Source organism: Pinus tabuliformis, chromosome 7, assembly GCF_031772625.1.
Source record: "Pinus tabuliformis cultivar Carrire ecotype Pingquan chromosome 7, CPIR1, whole genome shotgun sequence".
Classification (NCBI taxonomy): domain Eukaryota; kingdom Viridiplantae; phylum Streptophyta; class Pinopsida; order Pinales; family Pinaceae; genus Pinus; species Pinus tabuliformis.
The window spans coordinates 368,347,457-368,359,371 of NC_142293.1; the positions used below are offsets into that span (position 1 = coordinate 368,347,457).

Genomic DNA, 11,915 nt, shown 5'->3' on the forward strand with positions numbered 1-11,915 from the left:
TTCTCTAATCTATAAAGCAACACTCAATCTAAATATTTTCTTATTAAATGTTTTGTTAAGAGACTTATTACATGAAAATTATCATTGGAAGCTCAATAGACTTTAAAAAATTAGATTTAGAAAAAATCCAACTATGAATTGATGTTGTGGCCAGCCATATTACATGTTTTGTTCTTTTAGCCTAACTCGAAGTGATCGAAGTTCTGCCTTTTATATGAGTTTACGTTTAAATTCACATATATAATGAGAGTATAATTTTAAATTTGTTTTCTCTATCAAGTCAAAATCTAATAATTACTTGTTATTATTTTTTTATGTTGTAATTATAGACCACATAATTGTAATTAAATGAAAGATATTCCTATTTCTTAGGAATTCACCATACTTTTCATTTTAAAATTTCCATTAAACACTCCCCTAGGAATGAAGCATAAGGAATCAATTAAATAATTCAAAATTCATGAATGGCAAGTTTAGATCAATAAGTAGAAGATTAATATCATAGAGATTTGTCTAAGTCTTTTAGGTGGCAATTCTCCGAAAACAAAAGTCACTGAGAACATAGTAAGCCATCTTAGAAAACAATTCCATAAGTTGAAACAATACTTGACTACTCTGAAAATTACTTTATCTTGAATCAACTCTATTAAATCTAAGTATTTAGAAGCAGCCATTAAAGCTTACGACAGTTAATTAATTTTATGAAGGTTATTTCAAATTTCTACAAGTCAAATTGAGGGTTCAATTTCTTTTAACATATATCCTTACTGACGTTTTAAACCTTTTATCTACTCTAAAATACGTTTAGAAAACAAACCAACAAAAACTAACGTGTAACGTCAAAATCCAGTACTGACGGCGCCTACTTTCCTTATGAATAAGGATTTGCTATATCAACATATCTGGAGGTTGATTGCAGGACCGTAGTAAAGAGGAAACTGTGAAATTCATTAGCAATATGTAAACCATATTAAGGAGTGAATATTGCATTTACATTACGTAAGAAGCAAAGCTTAAAACTTGGTGAACATTGTACGATAAAGTGGAAAGAATTTATTAATCGACTATACCAAGTGAATGGCATCAGAATACATTCTAAAGCACTCATCTTGCAGAATATAATATTTAATCTTTCTGAAAAAGAAACATGAAAATAAGTGCGCCCGAGCGAATCCGAACTGACAAATGCTGTTTGATAAAGCTTATCTGCAATTTCGAAAGTGGGGTGAAAACAAAATTGATGTTAACAAATCGATGCAAAAATAAACCAGAAAGAGGATTTGTGCATACACTGCTCACTTCAAGTTGACAGGAGCATATTCATATTGATGACCTTTCATCTTCCATAATCTGTTACTGGACTAGAAATCCGTTTCATTAGACACAATTTGTTTAGAAATCCGTTTCATTAGACACAATTTGTTTGGCTTTCTAGTAGGTACATGTGTGCAATATAAAGATGACAGCATCAATTGATAGCATTAAATATAGGCAGATAAAGTAAAATATTCCAAGTTAAACAGATGCAAAATCTCTTCCAGTGGTCCAAAAGTTACATGTGGGGTTGGTCCAAAGGTTACCCGTGGGGTTAGGTCTCCACAAATCTCAAATCTCATAACTTAATCCTGGAACAGTTACTGAAACTTGAAACTACTCCAGTTTCTAAGTCCCCGTAAGTCCCCCGGTATTCTCCCAAGAACACCTGTTGAGACTACACAAGTGCGGCAGTCCTCTCCCAAGAACACCTATTGAGACTATACAGGTCCGGCAGTCCACTCTTAAGAACACCTGTTGAGACTATTCAAGCTGTGATTTCTCCGCCCACGCTTAAATATATATATATATAACCTGATTACTTTCCTGGATTAGATATAGTTTGCCTCACTTTCTTGTAAGTATATATCTGTGCTATATAAACATAACAACATAAATTGATGGCACTAAATATAGCCAAAAGCCAGTAGAAATATTCCAACTTACACCTATTTAAATTATTTACGAACCACCCTTGATGACCTCCTCTCTTGGTTATTCCTTCAACTAGGGTTATGACAAGACCGTTGAGAATACTGGAGACCCCGATAGTACTTATATAGAAGGCGATACCCAAGCTTCTCATGCTATCAGGGGCTTCATTATAGAAATATTCCTGCAATCCAACTAGAGTAAACACATCTGCTATTCCCGCCAAAGAATATTGTGGAGCTAACCAGAAAACACTGATAGGGATTGTGGCTTTGGGTCTGTCAAGCAAGCCATAGGTTTCTGCTACATGGATTCTCTTCCTTTCTGTTAGCGCTGCAGTCACCATGCACAAGACAGAGAAGAACAAGCCAATTCCAATCCTTTGGAGGACGGTTAATCCTCGTTCATTTCCTTTTATTCTTCTGGCCAGTGGTACCATGTAACGGTCGTATACAGTTACGCAAACAAGTCCAGAAATGGTGGAAAAGACACTTAGAGAAACCGGCGGGATCTCGAAGTGGGAACCCATTCTTCTATCCATGGTGGTACCCTGCTTTATGAAGAACGATGTGTTCTGTGCTATTGCAGCCAATCCAAAGGTTAGGCAAGAGAGCCAGATGGGCACCATCCTCAATATAAGCTTTGTTTCCTCTACCTGAGTTACTGAGCAGAGCTTCCATGGATTTGGCTTTGCAGTTCGCTGTGTGTCATTTTTCCATTCTGAAGAGTTTTGCACCATTATGGCTGCCTTGTCAAGAAACCTAATATGTTGCAACCCAAAAAGCAGATATTAACATAATTTTATTGGTTGTTGAGAGAATTTTTTTTAGGATAACAACAGCAGCATTTCATTCCAACTTTCCTTAGTAAAATGATTTGGCTCAAACAAAATACATGTAACGAAAGATACCACTTGAATCTTTAACATACCGAAAATTATCTGTGTGAGATAGATGCCTCTGGCCTGATTTTATTGACTCCATATCCTCGTAAAGCAAGCTCACATCTGAGGGAACTTCCATATTTCTTTTTCTTATAGCAGAGACTACAACTTGAGCAATACTAGTGATAGGGCTGCCTCCAGGACGCTTGTGTCTGTAGAATGGTGTTCCATACAAAAAGATGACAGTGGCTATAGCCATAGTCACTGTGATAATTCTGAATCCGAATCCCCACCTTCCCTTCTCCTCAATGTACGCAATAACTGTGACAGCTAAGAGGAGGCCGCTTAAAAGCCCAAAATACCAGAAATTAAAGAAGGAACTCTTCTTGAGAGCTTCTGTTTTATCTTCCTCGTCGAACTGGTCTGCACCAAATGCTTGCAGAGAGGGCTTGTTAGCACCAGTCGCCAGTGATATCAAATACAAAGACGAGAAAAAAACACCAATCTGGGTTGGTGTTGCTTTGCTGCATATTCCATGACATTGAGCAGGCGGCTTCAGCGCTGGCAGAGATACTGAAAGCGTCAGCAAGATTAATCCCTGCAACATTAATGTATACATCTTAAATCGGAACCGAGTATATTGTAGAATCAAGAAAAGTATAATATATCTTTCTACAATTGTTCTGTGCTTAGAATTTCAAAATCCTGGAGCCTCACCAAGAGATATATTATCAAGGAGATGAGGACCATCCAGTAGCGTCCAAAGTAGACATCTGCTATAAATCCCCCTATAAGAGGCGAAACGCATGTGGCACCCATCCAGTAGCTGACATTTTTAACAGAAGTTGCAAGCCCTTCGTGCAACACAGTCGTTAGATATATGATCAGGTTTGTGGAAATCGAAAAATACGCAAACCTCTCGCCGAATTCAACTACTGCAGAATCACACAAATGCATACCATAATTAGATAAGCAATCCTGGTTAAACCTGCATTCTCAACAAGCAGATGGTAACAGAATATCTAGCATAAACAGTTACCTAGTATGAAAATAGAAGCCTTCCATCCACCAGTTTTTGATCTGAGAACAGGCCTTCCTTTGACATCAAGGGATCCATCCTTGACCCACTCTTCCTCATCATCTTTTCTTCTATTTGGTTGACCTGATGCATTCCAGAACTCTAGCCATTCCTCCCAGTGTTGGAATCTCATGGCTATACCCAATCCCAAAAACAAACTCCTCTGCCGAGTTATGATGTTCAGAAAAAGAAATTGAAACCCACATCCTAGAATGTTTGTGATGTCCCTCTATTTATAGGTGCAGTACTCTGGATTATACGTTTCTGTAGAGTGTATTTGTAGCTGGATACTGTCCTCATCTGATCAACCAATTTCCCTATTCTATACATAGCAATTTATGCTTTAACATCTACCGTTAGGCTATTTCATTAACCTTCATTTTCTGTCACGTGAACAAATTTGTAAACTTTTAGTTAAACATTTAAGATAAAGAGTTGATAGCAATTATTAATGAATAGAGATATAAAAATATAAGTGTGATTTAACATTTCCACCGCACCCATTATGAATATGAATCAACTTTTCTATGATTTTTTTGGGAAAGAATTATTAAAATTCAAACATGCTTATTTTAAAATCATTGATAGCCATTATTAATGAATAAAGATATCTAAGTGTAATTGTGATTCAACATTTTTTTTACTATAACAAGTAAGAAGATGAATTAACATTTTTGGTAAATAATTAAGAATATAAAATTTTAAAACGTTTTTGTTAAAATAACTATAACAAGTAAGAAGATGAATTAACATTTTTGGTAAATAATTAAGAATATAAAATTTTAAAACGTTTTTGTTAAAATGTAAAATACTTATTTTCAATAATTAATATAATGGTTAACAAATGAAGATATCAAAAGTGTAATTGTAATATGACATTTTCACTATAATAAATTAGCAATATGAGTCAACATTTTCGTCACTATTACAATTAAGTATATAAACTTTTACTAAAATGGAAAACATTTATCTTTAATAATAAATAGCAATTGTTAATAAATAAATATATCAAAACTGTAATTGTAATTTAATATTTCCACTATAACAATTAAGAATATGAACCAACATTTCCACTACAACTAAGAATATAAACTTTTTGAAAAGCTTTTAATAAAATGTAAAACAGTTATCTTAAATAATCTATAAAAAAATGTTAATGAAAAAGATAAAAAAACTGTTATTGTAATTCAACATTTCGATTATAACAATAAAGACTATAAATGACATTTCCTCTGCAACATCTAAAATATAAACTTTTTGGAAAACCCTTACTAAAATGTAAAACATTTATTCTAAATAATTAATAACAATTGTTAATAAATAAAAATATCAAAAAATATTATAATTTCACATTTTTATTATAGCAATTAAAAATATGAATTAATATTTCCACTACAACACTTAAGAATATAAACTTTTTTAAAAACCATTATTCAAAAGAAATAAAAAACACATTTTATTTAAATTTCTTTTAAAAAATACTTTTCATTACAATTTATAATAATGTTATAAATTCAATTATTGAAAAAAATAAAAAAAAATTATAATCATTATAATAAAACCTAATTTATCCGAAATAAATAACAAATAGCAATGCCTAGTTTCCATCTCAATTGACATAAGGTTATAAATTCAATTATTGAAAAAAAAATTTAAAAAAATTATAATCATTATAAATAAAACATAACTTATCCGAAATAAATAACAAATGGCAATGCCTTGTTTCCATCTCAATTGACATAAGCGGAAAAAGGTTAACCATTTTGAAAAACAATAAAACTTTTTGAAAAACTATTATTAAAAAAAAAAATAATAACATATTTTATTTAAATTTATTTACAAACAAGTATGGCCTTGTTTCTAATGACTTCTCCATTTTCATTCAGCTTTCTTTTGAATATCCATTTGGTTCCTATAATATTTTTATCATGAGGTCTAGGAACTAATTCCCAAGTATCATTTTTTTCAATTTGCTCAAGTTCTTCATTCATGGCCTTGATCCAACATTCATCTTTGCATGCTTCTTTTACATTTTGAGGTTCGATGGAGGATAGTAATGCTAGATAGCTTGAGGTGCCTATAATAGCTCTTCTTGTCTGTACACCTGCCTCTTTTTCCCCTAGGATTTTAGTTTCTAGATGATTTTTCTGAACATACTTGGACGAAGCCTTTTCTTCTACCATTATCTCTTCTTTTGGTGTTTCATTGGTTTCTTCTTCAATATGATTTTGATTTGGTGTGGGAAAATAATCCAAACCTTCTTCATTGTCATAATCTTCTGTTGATTTTATCTGTTTTGGATTTTTGCATGCTTCATCAACTACAACATCAATGCTTTCAACAATTTTTCCAAGTCTTTTATTATAACATTTATATCCTTTACTTCTAGAAGAATAACCAAGGAGAATACCTTCATTTGCTCTAGGTTCAAACTTACCAAGTTTTTCATCAATCATTTTGATATAACATTTGCTTCTAAAAGCATTAAAGTATTTTATAGTAGGAGTCTTACCATACCAAAGTTCATGTGGAGTTTGAGTGTTGTTTACCCAGACATTTTCATGGTTGAGAATAGTTACGATTGTGAATGAAACTTCACCCCAGAAGGTTGCAGGAGTTCCAAATTCATCTAGCATAGCTCGAGGCATTTGTTGAACTGTTATGTTCATTCTTTCTACCACACCATTTTACTGAGGAGTCCTTGTGGTGGAGAATTTCCTTTTTATTCAATGTTGTTGACAAAAGTTAAATAATTCATTTGAGGTAAATTCCCCTCCTTGATCAGATCTGAGGCATTTGATTTTTCGATCTGATTCATTTTCAAGCAAAGATTTGAAGGCTTGGAACTTTTCAAAAGCTTCATCTTTATGCTTTAGAAGATCTATCCAACACATTCTGGAAAAATCATCAATGAAAAAAATAAAGTATTCTTCTCCACGAGGTGACGTTTTCCTTGATGGTCCACATAAATCAGTATGGACAAGTTCAAGAGGCTTACTAGCTGACCCTTCTTTTTCCATGAAGTGATTTCTGGTTTTCTTGCCAATTTGACATGGTTTACATATTGTATTTTCTGGGATGCTGATATCCAGAATATCACGAACAACCTTGAATCTTCATGCTTTTCTTATTTTAGAAAAGCTTAGATGTCCCAATCTTCTATGCCATAGCCAGTTTTCATCATTTTTGCTTAGATAACATTGTTGTTGTCCTCCCTTGAGTATGTATAAGTTGTTTGGAGTTCTTGTACATTTGATCAGAGTCTCTCTTGTATCAAGCTCACGAACAACACATCCATTTGATCGAAACACCACTTCATTTCCTTGATCAGACATTTGACTAACACTCAACATGTTATGCTTTAAACCATCTACATACATAACATTTCTAGCTTTAATCATTTTTTTCAAGAAAACAGAGCCTTTACCTTTTATGATAGCAGGAGTGTCATTTCCAAATGAGACATTCTTTTCCTTTTCTAAGGAATTATATTAGTGAAGTTTTTCTTTGTCACCTGTCATGTGTTTTCAGCATCCACTGTCGATGTACCATTGATTTTCTTGTCCTTCTACATACAAGGCTATACCACATCTTTCTGTTCGAGATTCTTTCCTTCTCCATATCCTTGGATTTAATGGAGTTTTCTCCTTTTCATATGTTTGCCGAAATTTGCTCCTGCATTCAGATTCTTCATGACCAAAGTTGTTACAGCTTGAGCATTCTATTTCATTTTCAAGAAGAGAAAAGTTATTATAGGAACTTTTCTTGATCCCTATTACATTCCTTTGATTTCATGCTTCTATAGTCATAATGGTTCTGTAAGAAACACATTGAGAAGCTTTGTGTCCAAAATTATGACATGAAAAATATTGCCCATTAAATAAGTTTCTGTGGCTATCGAATCTATTGACCTGGTGATTGTAGTTTCTATTGATATTCATCCTTGGAGCAAATAGAGTATGATTTACTGGAAGCTGGTTGTGGCTTCTATTCATCCTTGGAGTAAATTAAGTCTGATTTACCTGGTGATCTACTTTATGCCTTTGCTGACGATTGTCATACTGTTCACTGGTCTTTGCTGCATGAAGATAGCTTTTGGTGGAGGTTGACGACTTCTGTGATTGAGATTATTCTGCAGTATATCCAAGACCTGTATTTATTAGAGGAGAAAGATGAAATTTGATAATTTCATTTTAATTTTCTAATCCTTTAGTAGATCTAAGATTGAGAGAATTTGTTTTCTCATGATCCTTTCTTAGACCCACAATTTCGCATTCTAGTTTTTCATTATGTTTTTCATTTTTAGCAAGTTGGTATGTCAAGATATCTATAATCATATTCATTTCTTCTAAACAGATTTTGAGTTTAGATATTTCTTCATGAAGGTCTTCCTATTCTAAAGCATCCCAAAAATTATCATTGTCATAAGCCATGAGAAGTCTGTAATCTTGTCCAGTTTCATCTCCATCACTATTAGATAAACCATTGCTATCTTCATGAGTATGGTAACTCCTTTTATTCACAACTTGTTTTCTATTCCCTTTTGCATATTCCTTTCCTTTTTTAAATTTATCTTTATGATGACATATGGCAGCATAATAACCAACTCTGCCACAAGAAAAGAATTTTAAGGGTAACTTGCCTCTAAACCTTCCACAACCCTGTTGAAGCCTTTTGACAAAGTTTACCTCATCTTCTTCTTCTGAAATATGTCCTGATTCATTATGTTCTTCCTTTTGTTTTGCTCAATTTTTGAATGTAGTTTCTCTCATATCTGATGGTCCTCCTTTTCTCATCTCAAAGGCAGTTAAGATTTGGTGAAGCTGCATCAGAGTGATATTTTGCATATCATGTTTTTCTTCTATGGCAGACACTTTGGATTCAAATTTAGTAGACAAGGATCTCAAAACTTTCTCAACTAAGGTAACTTCCTTAATTTCTTCACCCAGATTCTTCATATAATTGACAACCTCATCTATACGTAGGAAGTAACTAGCTATACTTTTATCACTATGCATTTTAAGAGTTTCATACTGAATTCTCACAGTTTGAAGCTTAGCAAGTTATAGCTCAGAACGATTTTGTCCCATATTTCTTTAGCTGATTGAGCTGCATGACTTTGAAAAACTCTGCTTGTGATAGACTTCCCAATAAAGTATTGACAACTTTGTCATTAGTTTCATATTTCTTTTTACCTGTCGTATCTGTAGGAATTGTTGTTGGAAATGTATATCCTCCTTCCACAATTTCCCAGACATCCATTTGAAGCGATTGTAGATAGGCTGTGGTTCTTATTTTCCAATAAACAAAGTTGCTCCCATCGAAGATTGGCAGTCTGATGGATCCCATGCTTTCTTGATTATTCATGTTGATGGATCTCCCTTCAAGCAATCAAGCTTCTTCTGAAGGACCTGCTCTAATACCAACTATTGGAAATAATACTAAGAGGGGGTGAATAATTATTATAAGATCAATAATTTTATTTCCCAAGAAAAATTCTATACACTACTTTAGTGAAGTGAACTAGCATGTACACGTGACTATGCTTAAAGAAACCAACGTATATGCAGAGAACTTGTGATCTAGATAGTTTATCATGTGTTAAGATTAAACTAGTATATCATAGATTTATTAGACAATGCAGTAAAAGAAGAATAAAGCATCACACATAAGCAACACACATGAACACCAAGATTTAAGGTGGAAACCCAATGTGGGTTAAAACTACCTACTGCTGTCGTCTCTGTCTTCTTTCAATAATAAGAAAATCTATTTACAATCTTGTACTAGTGTAGACTCATAATAGCATGCAAGCTTATACCTTAGAATGTTACAACCTTCTCTCGTTTTCTAGCTTTTACTATAAGGGAGCTATAACCCCCTAGCTCTTGTACTAACCAATATGTTAACTAGTACGTAGGTGCCAGTCTATAGAAAACTCCATTCTTCCACCAAGGACCACGTTTCATGAATTTTCAGACTGGATACTCTTGGATCACAACACCAGAAGCTGAAGGTCACGTTTCATCAAATTTTCATACTAGAACCATCAAAGCCTTTTAAAGTGAAATTGCATGAACTAATATTCAGTTAATCTGAACAATCAGATCATTGACACCAAAACACTGTGCTGAACCCAGAGCCCTACATCATCATTCAGAACCTGTTGTAACCTCAAAAATCATGCATTAAAGTGTATGCGCTACTTCGTAGAACCCAATCTACGTCTATACACAACTTCCTTTAACACAGCCTGCATATATCTCTAAAGATACTGAATGATAAAGTTATGAACCACAGAGTGTACGAATCAGTGACAATCTGAATATCTATTGTCATATTACAGAGTTCAAAATAGGTAGCAACAAGGATCACCCTTCCTTCTCAATCAATTAATCAATCAAACTCAATTTCCTTATACAAGAGTTCTACATTCAGATCTAAGAAGACTTCATTGACAGACAGTTGTAAAACAACAAAATTTGATCAGATAGATCAGTTAGATCTGAAGAGAATCTTTTCTTTTTGTATACGCTACTTGAAAGAGTCGAACCTTCATGTACATGCCCTTTGGCTAAGATGAAACTGTGTACAGATCTGCAGATTTTGACTCAGAACATTGCTACAATTAGCGACTTCAGACAAACCTAGATCATGATAGATAACAAATAAAATAGGTGCAAACATCAGATCTGGTGTCAACAAATATCAGATAATTCAAGAATAAGTCATTTTAAGTCTCATGGTTCTTGATCCAATGTTGAACTCAAGGTGCACATGAATATTTCAGACCCAGTCCCAAACATAACCCTACAACATAATATATACTTCAGATATAAGTATTCCTTAGAATCTCATTGCTTGCACACTTTGGCCTAATGATCTTCTCCTCCTTATATACTCTTAGTCCTTTCTCAATACCTTGGACTAAAACCACTTAGGACCAATACCTATGGTCAATACCTTGGACCAAATGCCTTGGGCCAATTACCTTGGACCAAAATACCTTGGATCAAATACATTGGACCAAAAACTTGGTTTTCCAGCATGTACGTGCTTTTCCTCCTGTGAAAGTACGTGTATAAGTTATACGCTAATTTTGTTCTGTTAAACCACGTGTATATGCACCTTGGACAAAGTGAACCAACGTATACCTCTATTTCTTCATTCTTTGGAGTCTGATCTGTAATCCTTTGTTGTTGACCTACTGCACTGTGAACTTTCATCTGAGTGAGTTGCCATCAAGGACAATACCTATATCATAATGCCAACAAAACAAACCTCATCCTGGGCTTCCATAGGCCATCTACCTCAACCCATCAAACAGTGATTCCACCTCACAGTCGGACATCATGAAACCATCATCAAATTGGTCTCCATCAAAGCCTTCCAAGGCTTCTAAAATGTTTGTCCAAAAAACTAATAACTCAACCCACAGATTATTCAAGGCTTCTAGAGCGTTTGTCCAACCACGACTTCTAAGACTAATAACTCAACCCAAGCTAAGGAAACATGAGAACCAACCAAAAAAAAATAAATGAAAGTAAATACACAATCACCATGGCTATCCAATAAATGGAAAGGCTAGGCAATCCACTGTCAATCCGGGAAGCCCTCCATGCTAATGATAGATCACAACCAAAAATCTACATGCATACACCATGCATGCCAAAACTAGTGAAGGAAACATACATGCAACTCGGTACCTGCAATAAAATCTAATGTGGCTGCTAATCTCAATTTCCTCTTGTGGTTTCATGCTCTTCCTTTGCCTTCTTGCTCCAAAAATCCAAGTATGCCACACCCTCCAAGACTGCTCCAAGAAAGCTTTGAGTCTATAAGAGTAAGAGGGAGGGAGAGAGAATAATGAGAGAGCTTCAAAACTGAACTGAAAAAAGGTTACCAACTGACCCACATAAGCATTTTTATGAACAATGCCTCTATTTTCTTCATTTTCCATTATTTTCCTTCAATTTCCTCCTCACATGC

The 11,915-nt window shown here is 34.0% G+C and overlaps 1 protein-coding gene across 1 annotated transcript; it reads right to left on the reverse strand.

Moving 5' to 3' along the window:
- Positions 1-1,162: 1,162 nt before the first annotated feature.
- Positions 1,163-4,147, reverse strand: LOC149247495 (protein NRT1/ PTR FAMILY 5.6-like). Its single transcript, XM_089455887.1, has 4 exons — positions 3,888-4,147; positions 3,566-3,783; positions 2,896-3,446; positions 1,163-2,726 (listed from the first exon to the last, which is right to left on the reverse strand). Exons 1-4 carry the CDS (start codon positions 4,057-4,059, stop codon positions 1,853-1,855), a joined length of 1,815 nt encoding a protein of 604 aa, XP_089312013.1. The 5' UTR covers positions 4,060-4,147; the 3' UTR covers positions 1,163-1,852.
- Positions 4,148-11,915: the final 7,768 nt, after the last annotated feature.

Excerpts from the sequence above, each read along its gene's own strand:
- LOC149247495 (XM_089455887.1), bottom strand. The coding sequence starts at position 4,059 with ATGAGATTCCAACACTGGGAGGAATGGCTAGAGTTCTGGAATGCATCA. Across the intron at positions 3,784-3,887 it reads GGCTTCTATTTTCATACTAG|TAGTTGAATTCGGCGAGAGG; the intron begins GTAACTGTTTAT and ends GTGATTCTGCAG. Across the intron at positions 3,447-3,565 it reads CCTTGATAATATATCTCTTG|GGATTAATCTTGCTGACGCT; the intron begins GTGAGGCTCCAG and ends TTAATGTTGCAG.